Genomic DNA, 26,219 nt, shown 5'->3' with positions numbered 1-26,219 from the left:
CGACTTTTATCTAAGACATTTTATATAACCGAATGAAAGAGCATATGTATGAACAGAATTTTGAACTAATATTTTAAACCAGGCATCTCGTTGGACAGCCCCGTTAAGCGCGGATCCTAACATGCCGTTTGAGAATTCCGAAAATAATCACCCGCTTCTTATTACATACATTTCACACTGAATCTGAATGCAAATATTTAATTGCACACTTTTTAAAACTTAAAAGTGATTTTGATTATGAGTTAGGCTGTTTAGGTTGCATTTATTGTTGTTTTTTAATCCCGAGTGTTTTGTTTACACTTAAATAATGCATTTTTAAAAACAATCAAACTAAACTGTGTGTCATAATCAGGCACCGATAACAAGATATTGATATTGTGCATCGCTATGATGTTGGCGCTGCTGTTTTGTTCATTTAAAGTGAAGTTAGTAGTAAAACCAAGTCTTGTCTGCTAGTACAGACATTTGTCTGTCAGTGTTTCAATGCGAGACGTGATGGAGGGCTTCAAGGAAACAAGAAACTCTAAAACCCTTGGAAGTTTTTCGATATCAAAAGGTGATAAACCTCATGTAAACATGAATGAATAGTAGAAACCCCTCAAATATAAAACATGATGATTATTATTTGCATTAATTCATGCATTTACAGGATCTCCAGTGGAGCCCTGGCACAGTACTCCTCTAAAAAAGGTTGGTTGGTTGTTTTTTAAATCGTTTTATGTAAAGTATCGGTCATTAATGGATAGTGAAGGGCCACTAACAAGTGTCTATCATACACAGAGACTCATACTATCTCATGATGCAACTCATTAAGTTGGTTGAGAGAGTGTACAGAGCTGGAATAAATTGCATGTTAACTTTGAAGAAGCTAAAAATAATATTTAACATTTTTAGTCACTATATTCCGTTTGTGTTATTTGATGTTTGCGATGTATCTATGTTGTTGCTAAAATGATGAAAACAGATGTCTTGTGATGAGCACAATAGCTATTCTGACTGATAGCTAATCTTTTGAAAATAATCATGAAAAATAACTAAAAAGGAATGTTTTCTCTCCACTTTTGTTATAAAGCTTCAATTTTCTCTTTAAACTTATTAAATACTAATTACACTTTGAATGTGTAATGTGTATTCTGTTTGCATAGTTTATATGGCACATTGTTGATTTATCTATATTGTGACATGTTCTTGTTCCTTTGTATTTATTGTAACCTTGTTTTTAGTTCAAGCAGTTATATCTACAATTTAACACTTATTGGTGAATAAAAGATCTGATTCTGAGTTTACGATACTCCATTCTTCAGAATCTTTTTGCTGCTAATGACGTGCCAGATTTTTCCTCCACCAAACTCAGAGATGAAAACAGAACAAGGCCTGCGAGACTGAGTCTACATGACCTCTCAGAACCAATGTCCTCTTTCTCATTAACACAGGACTTCCAGGTAACACGTTTGAAGTGGCTTGAACTGAAATCCCAGTTTTCCAGAATATAATTGTATTAAACAAAAATCTGCTGAAAACTTACTCTGTAGGTGAGTTTGTTTCTTTATAGTAACAGGTTTGGAGAAATTTAGCATTACTAATAGATCCTTTGCAGTGAATGGGTGCCGTCAGAATGAGAGTCTAAACAGCTGATAAAAACATCACATTAATCCACAAGAAACCCACATCACTCCATTCCATCAGTAAACGTCTAATGAATCTAAGCTGTGTGTTTGGATCATCAAATTTAGATTTTTGGTTTAGCTATTCCTTTAAAACTGTGAATGGCATGGTAACTCCTGGATGACTTGGTGTTTTTGTTAACTAATAATTAACCTGTTTTTGGGTTGTTACTAGATCCCAGTTAATGGATTGGAGGTCTCCACTATCCAGAGGCAGCGTCTGGAGCTGCAGCTTCTCATAGCAGAACTGAAGGACCGCGACCAGGAGCTCAACACCATGGCAGCAGCCCATCACAAGCAGCTGTTGTCCTGGGAGCAGGACCGTCAGAGAGTGCTGATCCTGGAACAGAGATGTGCCCGACTGGAGGGTGAGAGTGACTCCAGAGCAGGGTTAACAAAAATCTAACTCAGACTAAATGCAATTTTGTTAATTGAAATAAAGCTGACATAAATGTGAAAAACTAACTAAAAGAAGTTGACGCACTACCATTATTAACTGGAATTAAATCTAAAACTGAAATAAAAATAAATTAAACTTAAATGGTAAATGTCAAAAACATTACAGCAAAATTACTTAAATTTAAACTTAATATGCTTAACTTAAATGGAAACTGAAAATATAGAAAATAAAAGCTAATTCAAGAATCAATAGTATAGTAATAATAGTATAATTAAAATATTAATAGCACTTCTCCAGATGCACTGCAAGTTCTGCTCCAAAACACTATAATTTAGTTTAAAATAACCATTTCCGCTCTTTTTCTGTCTGTTTTTGCTACTATTCTTTTAAGAATTCTATATTCCCCCTTAATCGAAAGCACTGTTATGAACTGTTGAAGTTTCAAAATATGGCTCTTCTTTTGCACCTTTGTATCAATAAACAAATGTGTTTAAAGAATTTAACTGGAACATTTTGAGCTGTGAACTCTTCTGATTCAAAGTTGCAGGAAATTCAATTTTTCTTGAATCTAAAAGTAATTAGAGCCACAGTCTCTTCTCCTCACCAAGGCTGTATTTATTTGATCATAAATGCAGTACACATTGTAAAATATTATTATAATTTCAAATAACTGTTTTCTATTTGAATACATTGTAAAATACAATTGCAGAATTTTCAGCATCATTCCTGCAGTCTTCAGTGTCACATGATTCTTCAGAAATCATTCTAATATACTGATTTGCTGTCGAAGGAACATTTCTTATTATTGTCAATGTTGCAAAGAGTTGTACAGCTTAATTTTTTATATATTTTTATTTTACAGTCAATAATGTGTACTTGCTAATTAAAAGTATCAATTTCTTTAAAAAAAAAAAAAAAAAAGAAGAGGTCTTACTGATCCCAAACCTGACTGGTAATGTATTTGACTGCTGGTGTTTTCTCAGATGAGCTGGAGAAGCGCAACGAGTTGATCAGAGCTCTCAGTAAGAGGACGAAGGTGGCTGAATCGAGAGAGAAAGACTTGTACAGAGAGCTCAACAGCACACAACAGCAGCTTCACGAGCTGAGCTGCACACAGATGAACACCACCAGACATGAGCAGGACATGGAGGTGAAGTCAAATCTGTTTTTAGATCTGAACTTTTGCCCCAGCATGTTCCATTTCCTTTTCCCATCCCTCTATCTTCCTACATCATTACTTTCCACTCTCTTTATCTTATGGTAAAACATTCCATAAGGGGCTGTTCACATATCGCATCTTTTGCACAATCAAGTTTGTTATTTCAAATGTAGATGTGCGGAAGGTGTGCTAAGTTTGGTCGGTATGTGAACACGGTGTGACATGCCCATTTTTTCCAGGGATGTATGCACTGCATCGAGATAAAAACATTTGAACTTTTCAGAATGCTGCAAGCGCACCGCGGGTCATGTGACAAGAACCAACTAATCAGCTTCATCCTTTCCCATAACAGCATTGAAAGTTCAGCCAAGATGAAGGAACAGCTGATCATAGCTGTACAGGGTTAGCCAGTTTTAAATATATTTAGTAGCAGAGCTACTGCAAGTTAGTGCTGCAAATCCTTTTATTCTTCGCTGAAACTTCTGCTCTTCATGGAAAGTGCAGGTCATGGTTGCTCCGCAATGACAGATGCCTCCGGAGCACAAGCGCCCGAACGCTTTGGAAGAAAACAGAAAGCGACGCGCCTAGCATTTTCCACACGTTTTTGGCCACGAAGTGAACGGCCCCTAACTTGTTATTAGGGATGTAACCTTATCAAAATCTCACGATATGATAAAATCATGACATGAAGTCCACAATACAATATTTATTGCGATATTAATTGTTTTTTAGCACAATTTAAAATTAATGTAATGCACTTTGAGAGTTCAAAATTAAGAGCTAAAACCCATGTTCATAACTAAAAAATCTTAAGTCAGAAAAAAAAGTCAAGTCAAAAGTGAATTTTGAACTTTAAAGGGAAGTCAACATTCTTTTTATTTGTGATATAACATCTCAGTCTAAATTACATTCACACTGGTGTTTTAGGAAGCCAAACAAATCAGAATAGAATAATAGTAATAACAACAATGACAGTAATAACCATATTTTGTAAAATAAATATTATAAATATAATTTTTTGCTTTAAACTACATACGGGAAATTGCAATATCTTTTCCTAATTTCTAAACTTTAAAGAAATATTTAGAATTTGGACTGCATTTAAACTGCTAGCTGTCAGGAATTCATACTGCACTTTTAAGCTTTTATTTTGAGAGAACTGGCAGTAGAGCTTTTATTTTGAAGGAAATCTCCAGCTTCACTGAAATCAGGCTCACAAAAACATGTCTCACTTCAAATCTAGTGTAATGTTGTAATCATCTGCCACGTAAATGAAGCATAACTAGTGGCCATTGTGTTCCTAAATGCATGCTAAACTCACAGCACATGCAATAAATGAGTTCACTGCATTCACTGTGAACGGAGCCGTTCTGAGGCGCAGGAAAACACCATATCATGAGCAATGTGTGTACTTCACTTTAAAACATGCAGCAAAAACAGATTTGATGAAGGGATTAAGCCATATTGTGCTTTCAGTTTTAGCTTGTTTGATAGATACAGTACTGTGCCAAAGCATAATGGCCCAAAACACAACAAAGATCTTTTATGTTAGAATAAGAAGTTACTAAACTTCACTTTTCTGGATAACCTTTTGTTTCATATCATCATGTGACCACAATAATATCGAGACAACTGTTCTTATAATTTCTGATATCCATAGGAGCGGAACCAGAGTCTGAACTCCACGGTCATGATGCTGTCATCACAGGTGGGACAGCTGCAGGTGCGCGAGGAGGAGCTCAGCTCCATGCTCAAACTGAAGGTAGAAGATGCTCAAACACTCATGCACACATACATTATCTTAAATCCTGAGTATTCAGACACATAATGTAAGCACATGATTTTTTTTCACCAGGATAAAGATATGATTGAGGCCACCAATCACATTTTAGAGCTCTCTGGTCGTCTTTGCGAACTAGAGAAATCACTCGAACAGCTGCGAACACGTGAGAGCAAAGCACTGCAAGAAATGGAGGAACACAAACACCGTTTCAGAGAGAGCAGACACAAAAACGCACAGCTTAAAGGTAGACATTGTTATTTCAAAATCTCTAGCTTTGTCCGAAATGTAATACTGTATAGAAGCTACTTTGAAACTGTCCCTGCGACTGTTAAAAAAGTACATTCCAAATCATGTTCATGTGAATCTATTCATGCTGGATTCATCAGGATGCTATCAGTACGTTTTAATTTTTGTGCAGCCGAGCTGCAGGAGAAAACCATCGAGAACAACAGCCAGAGAGAAGAGCTCATCCGCTTTAAGCAGGAAAACCAGCTGTTGAAGAAAGACATCACTTCTGTTGAACTTCAGATGATGAGTATGCCACTACTGCATGTGTCATAGTGTAATATAGGCTCTGTTTCCAACCTTAGACAGCATCATAGATGTGCTTCAGACACAGAAACATCTGTAGAAACATTGCATCATGTTTTCTTCACTAATCAGGCCGTCCCAGAATGCATTGTGATTTGACACCATTAAAAAAAAATGTTTTTGTTCAGCACCCAAAATAATGTAATTAAAGTAATCACACACACATTCACTCAGCATTTGTTTATATGTATTGTATTTATTTTTATTTGACTATTTGGTTGCTAAAAAAAAAGTTAACATCTAACTAATATTGGACTTCCACACTTTGTGTCAACTTTTCAAATCAGTTGACCTAAAATATTTACTTTAAGTACTCCCCGTTTGTTTTTAAATAATTCAAGAGCAAATTTACGTTTACAGTTCTTTGATGTAGTTAAATAATCACATGAAATGCATGTAAATATATTTGAAACATTTAATATTGTAACCTTTTTTCTCCATTTTTTTTTAAATGATATATTTATTTGTTTTAATTTTATATTTGTTTGATTTAATTAATTATTAATTATAATGTATTTAATAATTTAATAAATTATTATTTAGCTTTTCATCAACTCATGAAGTTGATCTAGTTTGGGAACCCTTGTTATTTACAAGTAACTGCATGAATGTTAATTAAAAAATAAATAAATGAATAATTACAAATCTGAAAATTAGCTAGCAGGCGGTTCCTGTAGTGAGATTTAAATTCTGTGCCAGTAAAAATTATTAAATAAATTTTACAAACACTTTAGATCTTGTTATTAATACCTATTGCCAATTTTTTTTAATTTGTCTTAAAAATGTAATGTCTGAAATTTTTGAAAGAAAGATTCACCCTCACTGGATCAGAACAGAGCCATTAAAAACTGATATAAACAGCAGATGCAGAAACATAATTTACAGTCTTATGCTCACTGTTTTAAATTAATGGAGGTTGTGGTGTCTGTTGGCCAGATGAAGATAAAAGCTGGAGGGATGATTTACTTGAACTCTCCCGATCAAAACAAGCTCGAGTGGAATCTGAGCTGCTCTGTCTGCGGCAGGTACTGTCTTTCAAAACTCCCTCTCTTTACATCATCCAATGCCAGCCAGCGTTTATTTTTAGAAATCTCTGCCCTTTGCATTTGCTTCAGAGTTGTATTTCCAGTTTTTCAGCATGCTTGCAAGACTTCCTGCGTTCCTTTTTCATGACTTAGTGTTTTAAACATGGTCGTGATCTCTTCTAAAACAACACCATTAATCTTAAAAGAACAGGTTATAACCCAGTGTTACTTTAGTACTGAGATGCTTATAGTTTTTATATTTAGTTTTCGGTTTTTATAATTTAATTGAGTCTTTTTATTTAATTATTTTTATTTAGTTTTTTTTTTTTGTTTAGTTTGAGTCATTTTAGGGCTTGAAGAAAATTACTTCCCTTGTCAATTAGCTAAAAAAAAGTTTTTTTTCCCTGTATATTTTATTGGATTTCACTTAAAGTTAGTGATGATTACACTTTTTAAACCTTTTTGCCCTTTTTATAATGAGCCTTTTCATGTTTCTCTATAATCCTGATCCATATTTCTGTACTTAAAGCATCAGAAGTGCTCTTGATTGGTTAGGGTTTTCTTTCACACCAATGCAGCACATAATAAATGATTGATAGGGTTATGATTATTGCATATGTTTGTGACAGGTGTGTGAAAGCCAACAGAATGACCTCCAGCTGCTGAAGTTGAACTTGGAGAGCGCCAGAGAGACACTCCGACATCATGAGGGTCAAAGGTCACATGAGAGGTGGGCATCTGCAACATTTGTTTTATAAAATCAAATTACTTATTTCAGCCACTGGCTTTACATTTTACAGTATTTGTTTGTTTTTACTATTATACTTTTTTAATATATTGAATTATTTGTATATTTTAAGTTTAATTTTAGTTTCATTATTAGTAAATTGTAATAGAGAAATATAGCTATAGCACTTCTGTTGTTATTTTCTTTTTAAAATATTGCTATTTAAGTCTAATATATTTTTATTTATGTTTTAGTTTTTTATTCATTTCTGGTCAGTAATTTCATTTTAAATTAGTTTTTATAATTTATATGTTTAGTTTTCACCTTAATTTTAGTTTATTAATGTTTTTTTGTAATATTATAAAATATTAATATTACTATGTAGGTTTAATATAATGTTTTAGTTTAGTTTTTATTCATATCCAGTCAGTTTTATTTTTAATTAGATTTTATTTGTAATATTTTCTGTTCATTTAATATTACTTTTATAGGTTTAATTTATTCTTATTTAGTTTTTATTTCATTTTCAGTATGTATTTGTATTTCCATTCGGTTATTTTAGTTCTTATTTATTAACTTATTTCAGTTATTTGCCAAAGCAATATTTCCAACTTTTTAAATCGATTAACCCAGGTCTAGGTGTCTTGAGTTATGAGTGTTGTTGTGTTCGTAGGGCTGATTCTGGTTTAGGAGACAGTCATGTGCTAGAAAACAGTGATCATCAGGAAGGGACAGAACTTGAAACAGGGCGAATGTCCACCCTGTGCCATAGCACAAGTGGAAATGCCCCATCGATTTTAATGCAGCGTCCTTGTGTTGAAATGGAAACGCAGACTGACTTTGAGCATGACATTGGCACCGCTTTGAGCACCACAAACCATGAATTCACAGAGCTTTCAGCTGTAGTGGAAAGTTGCTGTGGTGCCAACATTAAGAACAGCTGTGCGACTAGCCAGTGTGACATCAGTGAACAAGAATCACCCAAGATGGAAATGAGGGAAAGAGCGAACAACTGTGTTGAGCCGTCATCCCAGTCTCTCTGCTGTGATAATGCTGACAGCCCATCAGAAGAGCCACACTGTCAAGCAGTGTATTGTGACACTAGAGCTGATGTGGATTTAATGGCTGTCATTGACTATGATTCAGAGACAGGAACTCCTGTCTGTGTAGTCGATGTGGATATCAGTCCAAGAATCTCTTGGTAGGCTTCTCTAGCTTTATTAAAACATCTTGCAAGTCAGGTCGAAATCCAAATGCAACGTTTCTTGTTTGTCCCCCAACCCGCCCCAGTTAAAAGCATTATCCAAAGTAACTTACATTGTATTCAATCGTAATCTTATCAGGTCATGGATTTCCTGGGAATCAGACCCACACTGCGGCGATGCTAAAAACACACCAATTTTAAATATATTTTTTTGGTGGCTAATTAAAGGAGAGCTTAGTTTTACTATGTCCTACCATAATAAAATCCATTGCCCTGAATATTGCAGGTTATAGGTATGTTTTAAGATCAAGCAGGCAAAAAAACAAAAACAATGTTGATTTTGTTGGCCTGATCGTAACAGTGACTTTCTCTTCATTAACTAGCACAGCAGATCTGAGCCTTCTTCATCTGGATTGCCCCTCCCCCTGTCACAGAAGTAGGCGGAGCTCTGTCTGTTTACCCGATTCTACGCTTAGCATTGAACTCTGTGCAAATGATGTAGCTCGCCATGGCAATGAGGTAGCTCAACAATACAATGCAAAAATACAACTCCATCTGTATTTATATAGAAAATATTTCCTTCTTGAAAAGTATAACCCATGTGAATTTTGTAAATTGCATTACTTTTTTCCTGTAAAATAATAATAAAAAATATATTATTATTATTAAATGTTCCTTTTTTTACAGTACAGTAGCATTATTGCAATAGTAAAATATTTAATTAATAAATACTCATTTTGCATGGCACAAAATTTTATTATCGTTGCAAGAGTAATAGATTTATTTATTTTTTTAATAATAATACTTATTTTGTACAATACAATATTATTAGCATCTCGTGTCTTTTCATGCCACGCAGGAGAGCTACATCTCGTCCACATCACGGTTACAGCGTCTGCTGGCCGAGTCTCAGGAAATGGTGGCAAGTTTGGAGAGTTCTACCAAGAAATCTGTGAGCCCAACGAAACCTCAGAGCCCAATGAACCGTGATGTCATTTGTCACCTCCAAAGTAATCATGGCAACGGCAGCCACTCCCAATCCTCCACCCTTAGCCAGGAAGGCAGACAAACACAAGGGGTACCCATTACATCACAAAACTCATTTACATAACACTTTAATGCATAGTATGCTTCAAGATGAAACTGCAGCTAAATGGCATTTTCTCCTTATTGTCCTGAAGGAAAGAGACTCCCAGATCGAAAGCAGCCCACGTTTGCATCAAGGAAACAAGTAATGTGGTCCATAAAGCCACGAGAAGCAGCGAATCCCCGCTTACTTCCATCTTCTCCACAGCTTCTGAAAATAAATCAGTTCTTTGCAACCAAAGAGGAGTTTTGTGAAGCTAACAAGTAGTTTTAACAGATTTACATTTTTATCAAAGTCTATTTTTATGATATGTGTATTAAAATAAGCATTAATGATTAATGCTACAGAAGCACTACCTCTGAACAATGTAAAGACTGTCGTTATTTATAAACTACTTTCTTCAAGTGTTAAACCTGTCGTACAAGATGACACAGTGGTGCTGGTTGTTTTTTGTGTCATTCCAGTTTCACTGTCATCAAACAGGTTTGGTTTCAGAGATAATGAACTGTGATGTGGCTCTTGTCCTGATCATTGTTTCACACCTGAAATGCAGTCTTGTTCTCACAGTAAGGACAAGGAGCCACCGAAATTTGAAAAGATTTTGAAAGAACAATAAAGGTCTTTACATGCTGTCATTAACTTTATTCTTTTAAGAGTGACATTTTAGTGTTTATTTATAATAAACAAATAAACACTAAAATAAGTGTTTATTCACGGTTTAAGTAGTTGGAATATTTGACGTTTTTTTTTTTTTGGACTGAAATACAAGTTAAGATTGAGGAAACGCTGTTGATAGAGCGCGCGTGAGGAAACTTAACTGTGTGTGACTCGTTGACGTGACAGGTAGTGTGTGTGTGTGTGTGTGTGTCGGGACTCAGTCGATCATTTGTACATCTGGATTCATCTGAGGAAGGAGTTGAACATGGCCTCGAAGAAAACCGAGTCGAAGAAAAACGAGAAAACGGATAAATCTGAAAAAGCTTTAGCTGCAGAAAAGGAGCAATTCGTCAAACTTCAGGTGAGAAAGACGCCCTCGCTCATATTTACTTCATTCAACGAGTATTTGATTTATATATTTACCTACTTGTTTGAAAAATCTAAAATCTTTGGTGTTTTTCTTTTCATTTAAGTGAGAGAAACGCCTGATAAATAGACTTATCTTTGAAACTATTTAAAATATTTTTTTAAATATATTTTTAAATCGTCACATTTTATCGCTTGGAATCCCCGCGAAATTCATTTTAATTACGTGTGGCCTAAAACAATCGCCATTATGTTTTAAAAACATTGTTTTAATATACATTCCTTGTTTTTGTACTATACATGTTATGTATGGAAGTGTAAAATTTCAATTCAATATATTTTACCATAATAATATGGATGTACATCATGATATTATTAAAGTAACATGTAAATACCATGGTATGGATATGGTATTGTATTATTATATTACCAGAAACTGAACTGCTATGTAAATACATGTATGTAAGATCTGACTCAGATGTTCCTACTGGCTGCGATTATTTATTAGTTATTAATGTGTGCTTCATTGTGATGTATATTATTTAATATTTTAAACAGTCATATGTATTAACATTACAGGTGTGCATCATGTATTGTGTTTATTTAATGATGTTATGTAAAATCTCATCTGCTTTACAGCTTCAAAGCATCACCAAATCCATCACCAATGTGGAGGCCCCTATAAAAGAGAAATATGGACGCAGTATCCTTTAATATTGATTTAATACAGCATTTCTTGTGTGTATAATCATGTTCATTGTATGTTGTAGTGAGCTTGCGCACAGATGTCCAGGTTTGACAGTCACAGCATGTACTTTATCAGTCAAATTTAGTTGTGTAACACGTTTCAAAACAGATTTACGAAAAATAATAATGTTAATGTTTATAATATCTTAGTATCTTCATGCCTTGTTGTTGCATTTAGCAGAATCACAGCTAGTGATAATATAGTTTACATTTTACTACAGTGTAAACAATCAATCAATTGAGATTTGCTATATTGTCTGTATAGCTCTATGTGAGTATACTCTATGTATATAGATAAAGTTGGATTTAGTTAAATATTTCCAACTTTATATAAAGAGCTGGGTGATAATCTAGTTGCATTTTAAGATACAATACAAACTCAGACATTTGAAATCTGCTATTTAGCAAATGCTTTGAATCATCTTTGCTAAATATCATCTGGACTTTGTCCTTAACTTTTGCACAGATATCATTTTAGGCACACATAAGGAAGGCGGTGCTGTCACGTTCTGGTCTCACGCCATGAGTCTGCCGCTGTCCAGTAACGCAATCCTCAGCTGGAAGTTCTGCCACGTGGTGCACAAACTGCTTCGAGACGGCCATCCTAACGTCAGTCTCAACTACCAGTATCATCATGACTTCATTTGACTTTATTTGTCTAAAATTACCCTACAAATATAAATGTTTGTCTTTCTTGTAGACTTTACGAGACAGCAGAGGTCACACCGCAAGCATTAGACAGATGGGAACATTATGGGTGAGTTCGAAATGATCTGGATGTTTTTCTGTTGAGCAAGTCATTTACGTCATCTTTCGTGTAAAAACTTTCAACTTAAATTTTGTATGTGTTTCAGGGGAATCTACATGATAGATATGGACATATTGTTGCTCTGTATGCCAAGCTGCTGTGTATTAAAATCGATTTCCATTTAAAGGTAAGTTTAATGTTTCCTTCATTGACATATGAGTTAAAAATATCTATCTATCTATCTATCTATCTATCTATCTATCTATCTATCTATCTATCTATCTATCTATCTATCTATCTATCTATCTATCTATCTAATCTGGTTTCCACCACAGCATCTGGAGATCCCACCAAACCTTGACGCTCCTGAGCAGGTTCTTGATAAAGCCATCGCCATTGATATCAACAAAGTGTAAGTACATTGCTAATGATTTCAGTGAGCTTGAATAATCTGTTGATGTAAATGAATTACACGGGATTATTGTATTTCCAGGTTTGACATGACAGGCGAGGTTCTAGAGTACATGGAAGCAGCTCTAAAGCTGCAAGAAACAGGTAAACATAATGTTTACCCAAAAATTGATCAAACTGATCAAAAGTGACAGTTGAGACATTTATAAAGTTACAAAAGAGTTCCATTTCAAGTGTTGTTTTTCTTTCTGCACTTCATAGAGTTCTAAAAAAATGTATCACAGATTGCACAAAATATAAATAAATCAAAAGAATAATGTGACACTGAAGACTGGAGTAATGATGCTGAAAATTCAGATATATGAATATATTCATACAGGAATGAGTTACATTTTAAAATATATTCATATAGAAAACAGTTATTTTAAATTGTAATAAAAATTGTCAGTTTTTACTGCATCAAATAAATACAGCCTTGGTGAGCAGAAGAGACAGCAGTGTGTGTATAATAAATCTTTTTTTCTTTTTAAATGCAGTTTTCCGGCAGATGGAGTCGAGCTCCACCAGCTCTACCACTCCTGTGGGTCAGTGCCGTCTGGCACCGCTGGTTCTCGTCATCCAGGACTGCGGTCCGCTCTACCATTTCCTGGTCAAGCTCTTGTTCAAGCTACACAGCAGTGAGTCTTGTTGTTTACATGCTGCTCTCTTCATTTATATGCATTATTTTCATTGAGTTTACCAGCGCTGTGCATCTGTGTCACAGGAATACCGGTGGACGCTCTGTTAGGACACAGGGAACGTTTCCGCGAGCAGTTCAACAGGTAACGGTGGACTGCAGTATTATGTTATAATGCACCGATATAGAAATTTTGTCCAATAGCAAAAGCAAAAAAAATTTGTTAATGCTGTTAAGTTTAAGACATTTTAAAATGTGTTAATGCACATTATACCTCTATGATGAATATTGTTTAGTATTACACATGCCCATTTATCTAAACTAAAAGGGGACTCTTATTATGAAGTTCTGGGCAGTGGGACGAAGTGTGTGGAAGAGGAATAAATGGAGAACGTTGATTGATTCAAAAGTGTTTTATTTAGTATAACAATTGCCACTGACTAATATATATTTACTGAAATAAACATTTTTCATGGCAATCTAGAAATGAACAAGTCAATTCAGGTATCAGAACATTATAATGTACAAAAGAAAAGATGGTCAGATTTTTGTACTTTAAATGTTTCTAGTAAAAAAAATACAAAAAACCTATTCATAATGACAATGATTTATAAAAAAAAGAAGATTTTTTGTTTGTTTTTGAAAGCAATCTCCCCAAGGCTTCCTAAGTCTGCATTTATTTGATTAAAATTACAGTAAAAATATAAATATTATTGCAATTAACTTTATTCTAATTTATTTATGTGATGCAAAGCTGAATATTCAGCATCTTCATTTTCAAATGATCCTTCAGAAATCATTCTAATATGGTGATTTGCTGCTCAAGAAACATTTCTTATTATCAATGTTGAAAAGAGTTATGATGCTTCATATTTTCATGAAAACTGTGATACATTTTTTTTTTTTAGGATTCTTTGATGAGTTGGAATAGTACTTATTTAGAGTGCATTTACATATACTAATTTGGCAGATGCTTTTATTCAATTAAATTCACAAAATGTAAAAGTGGAGTGCTGCTTTGAGTAGTTTTTGGTCTGCCTTTGTCCTCCACAGTTTGACGCAATTTTTCGAGAGAGCAAGAGGGATGGAGTTTTTCAAATCTATCATTCAGATTCCTGATCTTCCCGATGTAAGATCTTTACATTCATCAATATTTCAGTTTCAAGTCATGTTTACTAAAAATGTTTTACAAAATGCTATGAAAGAAACTATAATGACGGATGGTGTAAAATGCTGAACAGATGAATATATGCATATGAATGTTGTAGGAGCCTCCAAATTTCCTGCGTGCGGCTTCACTCGCTGATCACGTGAAGCCTGTGGTCGTTCAGAATGAGACATTCCCTGACTTCGATGATACGGACACGCAGCTGGATTTCGGTGAAGGAAACTATCAGATGGTAAAAACAACCAGGATCGGTCAAGCCTTGTAGATTGGCTCAGAGAAAGTCTTACTAAGTGCTTTTCCACATTTATGACAATTCTAATTATTATGTTCAACAGTATTATGGATACAACCAGTTTGACCCTCCAATTGACATACAAGAGCAAAGGTAACATACCACTTTATCAAAGTATACTCACAAATTAGATCAGTTCTTTTTGGCAGCAGTGCGACTAAATGGAGAACAAATGCAGACTCCTAGAGTTTCAGAAGATTTCAACAATATCTCAAACCATGCTCAGATTTGTCCGAGATATAAATATTAACTCAAAATTCTCATTAATCATTAACAACTTCTCAGCTGATATAGATAAATATTATAGTTTCTTGGTATGAATGCAACTTTATTCATATATCTTCTGCTTTCACTTTAATTGTAGTTAAACCGCTAGTAATTTTATTATTTTTATTACTATTATTTTTTTTAAAATGTCTATAGACGGTTTCATCAAGCGCACGCGCCTGGACCTAAGTTAACTTCCGGTCTGTTGGCTGCAGTGCCTTGCCTTCTACAAACACAGTTAAAGTCAAGGTGATGAGTAGACTGAAGTTGGGCTCAGGTGGTTGTGCTGCGGGATGTGTTTCCCATACGTTTATTTATTTTTTGGAGACTTGCCACAATTTTAAAACTGATTTTCAAAAAGGCTTCGTTGAATAAACATGAGTAACTTATGTACTGCACTTTTATTAATAATAATGCCTTACATTTATATGTTTAAATATCAAAGCGAGGCACAGGTGTTTTTATATCGCTGTATTTCTGAAGGAAGACTTGCATGTTATATGCCTGATGCAGCGTTTGTGAGCGTAGATCTGCTTTGTTTACAGTTGTTACTGGGGAAACCTCTATTTCTCGCGCTTTATGTCTATGCTTTAAAACATCTCCTGCTGGCAAATAATGCATTTGCATTTTCATCAAGTCCACCTGATCCACGCAGCAAACATATTTTGTTTGTTATCAAAAAATATCTACTCTAGAGGGACTTGGCTGTTGTTATTAATTCTATTTGGAAGTCTACCGGAAGTTAAGTTAGGTCCACAATACGGGCACGCGCAGTAACGTTTGTTTATGTTGTTGCCGTTGAAACCGTCTATATAGTTTCTATTAATTTGTATGTATTATTTTATTTAGCGTATTAAGTTTGAGTTATTTTAGTAATTAAACTTAAATTAAACAAAAATGAGCAATGATGTCTTGGCAGTTAGCTGAAATAAAATAGGTTTATTTTATTTATTTATTTATATTTATTTTATTACAACTTTTTATTTGCTTTAAAATGTAAAAAAAAAAAAATTGTTTTAGTTAATGGTAATAATAACCCTGATGTAGACATGACTTATTTGTGTAAAAGGGAGTTTTAGGAGAAAAATAAAACATCTGAGAAAGCTAGAAGTCAATCAAATGTTTGGTTGCACTTTTCACTGAACTTACGTTTCTCATGATCGTTAAAACCTTTTAATCTGATGTTTAAAATATTTTGTACACAAAGAGAAGTTGTGTTATCTCATAGTTTTGATGACTTTACTATTATTCTAAATTGTGGATAGTAGTGTTATAATTAAAGAACAAATTGGTGTCCAGATGTTTGAAATGTCTTTTCATTTCTTCTGTAATATTAACTCTCACACAGAGAGACCGAGGCTGATACTCTGAGGAAAGAACTAGAGGTGGTGAAACCAGAGCTGGAGCTCATAAAAGTGGAGGTTAGACATTGGTTTTTTTCACATCTGTCTTGAGAAGTGTTTTCTTCGGAGATTGATTCCCATCCTCCGTGTGTCTGCAGGCCCAGCGCGCTGTGGTCCAGCTCAAATCTCAGGTCAATAAACTGGAATCCGAGCTTGAGGACCAGCGGACGCACAAGCAGATGGCGCTGGTGGAGAACGAGCGTCTGCGTATGGAGGTGGAGAACCTCAGAACCCAGACCGCAGTCGCTGCCAGCATACAGGCCACGGTGGAGGACGCGGGCAGTGAGTGACCTCTGACCCCACACTCAGACACACTATATATATATGCTACTGTTTGTATGTTTGGAAGAAATACATATTTTATTCAGCAAGGATCCTGATGCACAAAAGATTTTTATTTTAAACAAATGCTGTGCTTTTTAAGAATCCTGCACAAAAATATATAATGGTTTCAAAACAAAATAACAAAATATGCAGCAGCGGAACTGTTTTCAACTCTGATAATCATAGGAAATGTCTCTTAACCTGTAAACTGTCACCCCGTCCTGTATACGGGTCGCCTACATTTACTTCACTATATCACTATTAAATCCCAATCTAATCATGACAAACTATATATTGTTGGAAAGGTCTAAGACTCCTAAATAGATATTTTACCAATCTTTTTTGTTAAAAGGTATGTAGGAAAAGTAATAATTAATTTATGGCAAGAGTGTACCTCAAAAACCTACATCATAACAAAGTCTTCTTTGTTGCCTTTTTCTTGATCACACTTTAGAAATCATCAGAAATGATACTATCACTTGAAAACTTAAAATCTCAAAATGCATCCTTTGAAACCTCTTTTAAAATTAAACATTGCATTACCATGAAAATGGTACATCAAAGTCATGTTATAAAATGTTTTCAGTCATGAATTATAAAAATGAATTATAAAAATGCCTTGGTGAGCATAAGAGCCTTCTTTTGAATGGTAGTATGAATGAAAATCTCTTGTTCTCGTGTTTTCTAGGCAGAGCTCAGACTGCTCAGGTACATTTCAGTCGACTCAAAGAGAAACACGCCGAGCTGGTCAGCAGACATGCTGATCTCATGCGGAAGGTAAAGACAATTTTGTGCTACTTTCCTCACACATCATTGATAAAAACAGGGCTAGTAACTTCGCCACTCACAGAATCAGTTACACGATATGTGATCCTCCAGTACAATTTCTGTTACGGCCTTATGTGAGGAATATTCCCTAAATATGTTGCCACAAGGCGTCCTGGAGAAAAAAGTATCTTTATTTGTCATGGATAAACTTAAGATGGTGAAGTGTCTTTGCTATATGGTTATTATGATTGTTAATGGTCTTGATTTTCTGTGTCAGAATGCAGAGATGGTGAAGCAGCTCAGCAGCACTCAGCAGGCGCAGGAGGAGCTGCTCACATACAAACAGCAGACGGCCGTAGAGCTGGAGCATCTGAGACAGGACAACAGCTCAAAGGTCACACTCCACTCATTTCTGTTTATGGTTCCAGTCATTCCTCAGATTTAAAAGTTCCCTTAGCACTCATACTAACCTGGAGTGATATAGGTTAGTTGACCAGTAGGAGATTTTCAACACCTGATGCAAATATTCCAATATTATAGTTTTATTAATAGCATTAGTGCAGTATTAAAATGTAATGAAATTTAATGCATTTATTTAATGAACAAATCAGTAGTATTTTTAAAATATGATTTCAATAAAAAAGAAAAATCCATTTTAAAATGTAATTTTTTCCTGTGATGCACAGCTGAATTTTCAGCATCATCACTCCAGTCTGCAGTGTCACATAATCCTTCAGAAATAATTTTAATATACTGATTCACTGCTCAAGAAACATTTTTTTAATTATTATTATGTTAAAAGCAGTTTTTAAATTTTTTTTGACTATTTAATGAATGAAATTTTCAAAAGAACAGCATTTATTTGAATTATTAATCTTCCGTAACATCATAAATGTCTTTACTGTCACTTTTGACCAATTTAATTCATCCTTTCTCAATAAAAGGAAAAATCTCTTGAATGATAGTGAATTTTCTCCTAATTATTAAAAAACAGAAATTGTACATTATCCATTGACAATCAGGTTTGATGATTTAATTGAAACTAGTGCAGATCATCTCAAAAATATCTGCTAATATATTGGGCTGGCAGAAATATCCACCTGTCATTAACTGAACTGAACTCTAATTTTCAGCTGGAGGCACAGAGAGCAGAAATTGAACGTTTGAAGCAAGAGCTAGCAAACGAGAGGGCTGAAATGTTCCGAGTCCATAATAGTTTGCAGAGCAAGGAGAAGGTATGGATCTCTATCAATGTGCATAAAAGACTCCAGATTCTGAATGCATTAAAACTGGTAAATACTGTAATGTGTCTCTGACCTGTGTGTGTGTGTGTGTGTGTGTGTGTGTTTAGGCCGGAGACGAGTTGAGCAGTGTGTTGGTGGGTCTTCAGGCAGAAAAAGAAACACTACTTCGTACAGTGAGAGATCAGGAAGCTGAGATTGCTAGTCTGCGTCAGGCCGCCCAACTCCACCAGACCATGCTACAGCAGGAGAGAGACCGACATCAGAGAGAGATGACAGCGCTGCAGAACCAGCTGCAGGAAAAAGTCAGTGCAACGTCCTTATCCTTCCCAATGCCAATTAATATGAACTTACATGCAGCTTTTGCTGTCCTGGTTTTAAACAAAACAGCATGAGGTCTGAATGAGTGTGTTTGCTGTTTATTTGTGGTCAGTTGTGTCGGGAGCAGGAGCTGCAGCTGGAGATGGAGAAGATGAGACGTGAGATGGAGGAGAAGCGAGTGGAGCTGCTGCGTGCTCAAAGTGCTCTGAACAGTAAAGAATCTGTGAGTATTTCTTCCTCAGCAGACCCTCTGTTTCAAACATATGCAAGCTGTTTCCATTTGTGCAACTGATGCATAATATGATTTTTTTTTTACACAAGCATGCATACATTTATTTAACATATTAGTGGGTGACCAATATGATTTTTACAAAATCAAATGCTTATACAATATTTATAGAGCGAGCTGACTGATCGCTTATACAGTACTGAAATATATAATAGTGATAATCACATCCAAAATAAAGGTTTTTGTTTCCATAATATGTGTGTGTACTGTGTGTATTTATTATGTATATATAAATACAAACCCATGCATTTAAATATGTTTGTTCTATATAATTAAGTATATATATATATATATATATATATATATATATATATATATATATATATATATATATTTTTATATATTTATATTTTTTTTTTGTTATTTATAAACTGTAATAAAATATATAATATACACAGTACATATACATATTATGTAAACAAAAACTTTTATTTTGGATGTAATTAATCGCATGACAGCACTAAATATAATATAATATCTGTCAAAAGCATCATTTATTCCTGTGATGGAAGTCTGAGTTTCCAGCATCATTACTCCAGTCTCCAGTGGTCACATGGTCACATGATCACATGACTTTGGTTAAATATCGACACATAACACTATTATATACTAAGCACAAAGCATGTGAAACAAAGGATCTCTTTGTCAAGACCTGCTTATGTTTGTCAATTCACCTATGGTGTCTGAATCAGCACTACACCTTCAAAATGGTAAATTCTTTGTGTTTGTATGTGTTTCAGACAGGAGACCAGCTGAGCAGTGTGTTAGTGGGTCTGCAGGCGCAGAAGGAGGTTCTTCTACGTTCAGTGAAAGAACAGGAGGCTGAGATCACTAACCTGCGTCAGGCCGCCCAGCTCCACCAGGCCACGCTGCTGCAGGAGAGAGACAGGAGTCAGAGAGAGATGACAGCGCTGCAGAGCCAAATGCAGGCCAAGGTCAGAAAAACTAGGGATTGTGGGCAAGATTTCTCCAAAGAAAAAAAAACATTCATGCATACATAGTTTGAAAGTCCTTCAATAAAATACTATGATTTGGGATGCTGATAGCTGACACAATACTGAAGTATGATAATACTAAACAATAATTGCAAATATTAATCTAGTATTTTTGTTAATGTAATATTAATTACCGTATATAAATAGTTCTGTCAATATTTAGAGAGTGGACTGACCGATAGCTAATACAATACTGAAATATACTGTTTGAATCAGTTCAATAATAGCTAATGTTTACATAATGTAATATTAGTTATGTCAGCCTTTAGCGAGTGGGCTGATTGATAGCTAATATAATGATCTATGATATACTGTATAATAGCAAATATAATTTGATTTTAGTATATAATACTATTTATTATTTGTTTTTATCTAATCTAATGTAATCTTTTATAAATATTAGTTATGTCAGTTTTTAGAAAGTGAGCTGACTGATAGATAAAATTATTAAACAAAATGTATTTTGTGTGTAATATAATACATAAATATAACATATGTCAATAATTAGAGAGTGGGCTGACTGATAACTGATACAATGGTGAATTAATCTTGTATAGGATGAACAGTATGCACACTGGGATGTAGCCCAGGTTTAGCTACTGTAGTGTCTATTGAGGGTCTTAATGAGTTATTTTTTTTTCTGTACAGTTTAGTCTGGATTCAGGACTGTTCCAGCAGAAGCTGCAGGATGAGCAGTTCAGTCTGTTGCAGTGCGCTGTGGTGGAGGCCGAGGGCATCGTGCTGGACGCTGTGGCCAAAGTGGACGACCCACTACACGTGCGCTGCATCAGCACCCCAGGTCTGTCCTTCCTCACCCTCCTCCTCCTCATACCTGAATATCTTCATCAGTTCTTTTACTCAACATATATCTAATCTCTGCTTGCAGAGTATTTGATCAATCGTGCTGAGTTGACGCTGGCGTCCCTTGATAAGATGCAGCAGAGTCATGCAGTCTATTTGAGGAACATGGATGGTAAGATGTCATTCTAATCAGTAAGCTACAGGTTCAGGTGTTAGTGTGATGTAATCTCTTCTTCTTCCTCTTCTAGACGCCAGTGGTTTGTTGAGGTCGGTGACCCAGTTCTCTCATCTCATTGCTGACACTATTGTGAATGGAGCAGGAAATGCACACTCAGCGCCTACGGACCAAGCAGACCGTGAGAGTCCTAATTATTCTTTAATATTAAAAATGCACACCTGCACATTTCAAATGCATATAGTGCTACTGACATTCAAAATATTTTTGGTGTTTAGATGGTCCAAACTAGTCTAGACAAGAATAATTTATAATTTCTTGAAAAAAAAAGTTGCAAATGAACAGTATTTAATGTTATTCATAGTTTTGGTACATACATTAATACATTTACTAATGATTTGCATTAGAAAATCCAGATGAAATTGTGTAGTTTATAGCTGATCAAAGCTGTTATGGTTCCTGGATGGTCCAAACTGCTCTAGATAAAATTTAGAATTTCTTTTTTAAAAAGTTGCAAATTACCGCAGTCTTTAAAGTTATTCCAATTTTCTATCACAAACATTTTGTGTTACAAAATTTGTACTGATAATTTGCATAAGAAAATCCATCTAACTCCAGATGGTTTAACACGGTTATAGCTTCTTCAAGCTGCTGGTTTATGGTCCTTAGATGGTCCAAGCTGTTCTAAATATAATTTATAATTTCTTAAAAAATAAGATGCATATTACTACAATCTTTGAAGCTGTTTAAGTTTTGCATTAGAAAATATATACAGATGACTGCATTAAAAAATTAACACAGTCTTTAAATTACTTTGTACTGATGATTTGCATTAAAAAATACAGCTAAAACCAGATGGTTTGCATGGCATTTAGCAGGTTCAGACTTCTCATCTATAGTCCTTAGATGGCTAATCAACCGTAGATGTGGATGCAACCTTATAGAGCACTTTGATCAAGCTAGTTAGAGCTGGTAAAACCATCTCAACCACCGTAAACGGGTAAAAGCTGGTTTTTTTGCTGTTTTTTTCCCCCAGCAGTCTGATGATTTTATGTTCATGTCTCTGTAGGTTTGACTGATAACTGCCGGGATTGTGCCACTCACTGCCTCCAGTATCTGAAAGAGCTGAAGCTGAAGGCCACGCTCCCGGGAGCTGACCCTACTGCTGTCCGCTATGTGGTTCAGCGTATCCTCAACCAAGGACAGGTGCGTTGGACCAGAGATTGCATCTTTAAACCTGATCTGTGTTTGCGTGACATAATAAGTGACTTCTCTCCTGGTCTCCTGCAGGAACTGCGGCCCAGGGGAGCAGATGTGCGGAAGGAAGAGCTGGCAGAGATGGTGGATAAGGAAATGGCTGCGACTTCCACTGCCATTGAAGATGCTGTGCTGAGAATGGATGTAAGTTAGACTGTGTTAGTGATGCTGGATTGAACTCAGGATTTGCAATGACTTCATGAGTCTTTTCTTATTTAATACAGGAAATATTGAGCCAGGCAAGAAGAGAGTCATCTGGAGTGAAGCTGGAAGTTAACCAAAAGTTAGTTTGGGTTGGGATATAGTTTTATACAGTTTGTAGTTTATGGGTTATGTAATTAAATGTTTGTTTTGTTCTATTACAGCATCATTGGCTCGTGTTCAGATCTAATGAAGGTACGTTTAGATTCACAGACATGAATGTGTTGTTCAATTGACAGTAAAAACGCGTATAACTATACAAAAGATTTAAAATACAAATGCTGTTCTTTTAATTTTCTTTTAATTCTGAATCCTGAATATAATGGTTTCCACAGCTCAACATTTATAATAATTATAAATATTTCTAGTGCAGCAAATCAGTATATTAGAATGATTTCTGAAGGATCACGTGACACTGAAGACTGGAGGAATGATGCTGAAAATTCAGCTTTGATCAAAGGAATAAATTACATTTTAACATATATTCACATAGAAAAGAGTTATTTTAAATGGTATTTGATATACCATTATATAATATTTGAATATCTCAGTTTTACTGTATTTTAATCAAATAAAAAAAAAAACTGTGGCCCTCAACTTTTTAAATTGGTAATGTATATCAAGATTTTTCGAGTAATTTTTCATCACTTTTGTCCATAGGCTATACACATGCTGGTGACGGCTGCTACTGACCTGCAGAGAGACATTGTGGACAGTGGCCGGGTACGATTCAGCTATATGGACAATTTTCGATCATTTTTATAAATCATGCATACTCACACACCTTATTGCATTTTAGGGTGCTGGTTCTGTCAAAGACTTCTATGCTAAAAATTCACGTTGGACGGAGGGACTCATTTCAGCGTCAAAGGCTGTAGGATGGGGAGCAACGCAGATGCTGTGAGTGTGTCGAATATTTAAAGCTTTAACTTGGATTTATTATTATTTATAATATACTATTGATTTATTATGTCACAAAGTGAATCAGCTGATAAAGTCGTGACTGACAAAGGCAAATATGAAGAGCTGATTGTCTGCTCTCATGAGATCGCCGCCAGTACGGCACAACTTGTCGCTGCTTCAAAGGTAAAATTTATGAGACCAATATAAGTGCATTTAATCCAATCAAATCTGATGATTCTGACACATTAATCCTTCATTTAACAGGTAAAGGCAGATCGCGGCAACAAGAGGCTCCAAACATTACAGCAAGCATCCCGTCACGTGAATGACATGGCCGCTGTCGTGGTGTCGTCTACTAAATCAGGACAAATGCAGATTGAGAACAAGGGTGAGTTTCATGGACACATGCAATAAACATGAAACATACAAGCCAAAACAGTTCTAAAAAAATATGTTGGTGGATTTTGATGTGAGAGGACAATAGGGGATTAACTTCACTGGAGGAAGCATTGTTATGGATTATGGACTTGTATTTTAGCCAGAAGTGACAGTTTTAAGTTCCAATGTCTTAATAATGGATTATTTTGTTACAAACAAGCAGATTTTTTCGCTTCACAAGATATTAATTGATGGACTGGAATGATGAATTACTTGTAGATTATTGTGATGTTTTTATCAACTGTTTGCACTCTCATTTTGACGGCACCCATTCACTGCAGAGCACCCATTGGTGAGTGATGTGATGCTAAATTTCTAAGTATATCCTCTTGTTTTTTTTTCCATAGACTCCATGGATTTTTCCGGCTTGTCTCTTATAAAACTCAAAACAGAGGAAATGGATTCTCAGGTAAATTTGCCAGAATGAAAAATAGTACAGTTTTAGGTATTAAACCACCCTTACATCATCCAGTCAAATCCCAAAGGATTCAATCAAGTACAAAATTAATGTTTTTCACTTTGAAATACATCAAATCATGCAAGTAAAAACAATTTGCACGTTCTTTTTCGAGCTGGAAATGGATCGATGTAAACTCATATTTGTTTATAGGTGAAAGTATTAGAGTTGGAGAAGCAGTTGGTGAACGAGCGTATACGATTGGGAGAACTCAGGAAAAAGCACTATGAGATGGGAGGGATCCCGATGGACTCGCCTCCAGGGAATACAGTCAATAGTTTTGACAGTTCACTTCCTACTGTTTTTCCTGACCCGCCCAATTTGGATCTGCCCAATCTGGACACGTTCACACTGGACCCACCCAGATTTGAACCACTTCGACTGGAACCGCCCAGACCGGAGCCCCCCGCGCTCGAACCTGCCAAAACCAGCTCTAAACGATCCTCAATCTTCCAGAAATCAGGCAGTCGCCTCAAGAATCCAGTATGTATTTACAGCCACTCTTCGCTAGGGGCCACTTTAACAGTATTTCCAGTGAAAATATTGCCTTTTGAGATAATAAATTTAGATGATAAGTTGTTTTTCTTTGTTTATCTCTCACAGTTTAGGTGAAAGGAGTCTGAGCCCTGGATGTATGAAGAAGAAACCATCATAATGTATATTATTTTCTTTGTTTTATCATGAGTCTCTACTGTATATCTTCCTTCATGCAATACAGTATGGTGTGAATTAAATATTTAAAATTATGCTTTTAATTTATACTATCATTTATTGAATTGCTACAGTGAAATATTTTATCATGCAATTATTTGTAATTTTAATAAGTACCAGGTTGAAGACTTTACCTTTACCTTTTTTAATCAGCACCATCAATTGATGGCTGGTAGTTAATTTGGGATCTTTTAACAACTTTTATGATTTTAAAGTAAATGAACTTGAAGTTTTAAATGTAAACTGAAGTAAATAAAAAAAAAATTATGTTGGGTAAGTTATGCATGTGCTGGTTGTTCTTAACACCTGTATTTACAGATTACAACAAATTAAAAACATGTTGAAAATCCATTTAAAAACCATCCATGAAATCATAATTTAATATGTTTATTAAATTGTTAATATTAATTAACCTGCATACTTAACCATACACAATTATATGCCATGTTATAAAGGTTACTTTGGAAATGTAATAGGTTACAGATTACAAGTTACCCTATTTACAATGTAGTAAGTAGTGTAACTATTTCAATTACTTTGTTAATGTAACATTACATTTGATTACTTTTCTACATTTCTAATGAATGTTTTCAACTGTTAATCTTTTTTAAATATTTAAGGCAGGTGGTGTTAACTTTAGAGTATTCAACACTCTTTACTGACAGACTTCTCAAAATCCTTCATCGGTTGAATTAAGATAACAGTAATTTAATTTGAAATACAGCCACCACAAAATCAGACTTTACAAATCATTCTGAGATTAAATACAGATTTTAAAACCATAAGATATAGTTTAATCGCTATGATACTGTTTTTGAAATCCAGTCATTGAACAGGCATGGCGTGAAACACTGCCATCTAACAATGCTTTTCAATGTAAAAATATATTGTGTAATATAACCTGTTTGTTTGTTAATTTATTTATTTTTTGCCATGAAAATAGCCTAAGTTGCTGTGTTGGCA

The 26,219-nt window shown here is 34.9% G+C and overlaps 2 protein-coding genes across 3 annotated transcripts; both read left to right on the top strand.

Annotated features, from left to right (window-relative positions):
* The first annotated feature begins 87 nt into the window (after positions 1-87).
* On the top strand, positions 88-10,275 carry LOC113110212 (coiled-coil domain-containing protein 62-like). Of its 2 annotated transcripts, XM_026274279.1 has the most exons (14): positions 88-556; positions 650-690; positions 1,305-1,442; positions 1,840-2,032; positions 3,048-3,214; positions 4,884-4,985; positions 5,079-5,250; positions 5,425-5,541; positions 6,534-6,622; positions 7,252-7,352; positions 8,023-8,550; positions 8,937-9,072; positions 9,413-9,631; positions 9,735-10,275. In XM_026274279.1, exons 1-14 carry the CDS (start codon positions 484-486, stop codon positions 9,786-9,788), a joined length of 2,130 nt encoding a protein of 709 aa, XP_026130064.1. In that variant the 5' UTR covers positions 88-483; the 3' UTR covers positions 9,789-10,275. The 2 variants fall into 2 exon arrangements, with proteins under 2 accessions (XP_026130064.1, XP_026130065.1); XM_026274280.1 differs by lacking the exon at positions 8,023-8,550 and having other exon boundaries at positions 89-556.
* A 144-nt stretch (positions 10,276-10,419) lies between these two features.
* hip1r (huntingtin interacting protein 1 related) lies at positions 10,420-25,533 on the top strand. The gene is made up of 34 exons (XM_026274278.1): positions 10,420-10,658; positions 11,303-11,366; positions 11,877-12,019; positions 12,111-12,167; positions 12,265-12,345; positions 12,494-12,570; positions 12,652-12,713; positions 13,106-13,246; positions 13,333-13,390; positions 14,299-14,374; positions 14,514-14,645; positions 14,749-14,798; positions 16,321-16,393; positions 16,474-16,657; positions 17,388-17,476; positions 17,745-17,861; positions 18,601-18,702; positions 18,819-19,013; positions 19,142-19,252; positions 20,059-20,253; positions 20,962-21,112; positions 21,200-21,286; positions 21,363-21,470; positions 22,359-22,495; positions 22,580-22,690; positions 22,771-22,829; positions 22,912-22,942; positions 23,408-23,470; positions 23,547-23,647; positions 23,728-23,833; positions 23,915-24,038; positions 24,436-24,497; positions 24,699-25,028; positions 25,149-25,533. Exons 1-34 carry the CDS (start codon positions 10,563-10,565, stop codon positions 25,155-25,157), a joined length of 3,582 nt encoding a protein of 1,193 aa, XP_026130063.1. The 5' UTR covers positions 10,420-10,562; the 3' UTR covers positions 25,158-25,533.
* Positions 25,534-26,219: the final 686 nt, after the last annotated feature.

This window comes from Carassius auratus, chromosome 10, assembly GCF_003368295.1.
Source record: "Carassius auratus strain Wakin chromosome 10, ASM336829v1, whole genome shotgun sequence".
NCBI lineage: Eukaryota > Metazoa > Chordata > Actinopteri > Cypriniformes > Cyprinidae > Carassius > Carassius auratus.
This window is presented reverse-complemented; position numbering and strand designations above follow the sequence as displayed.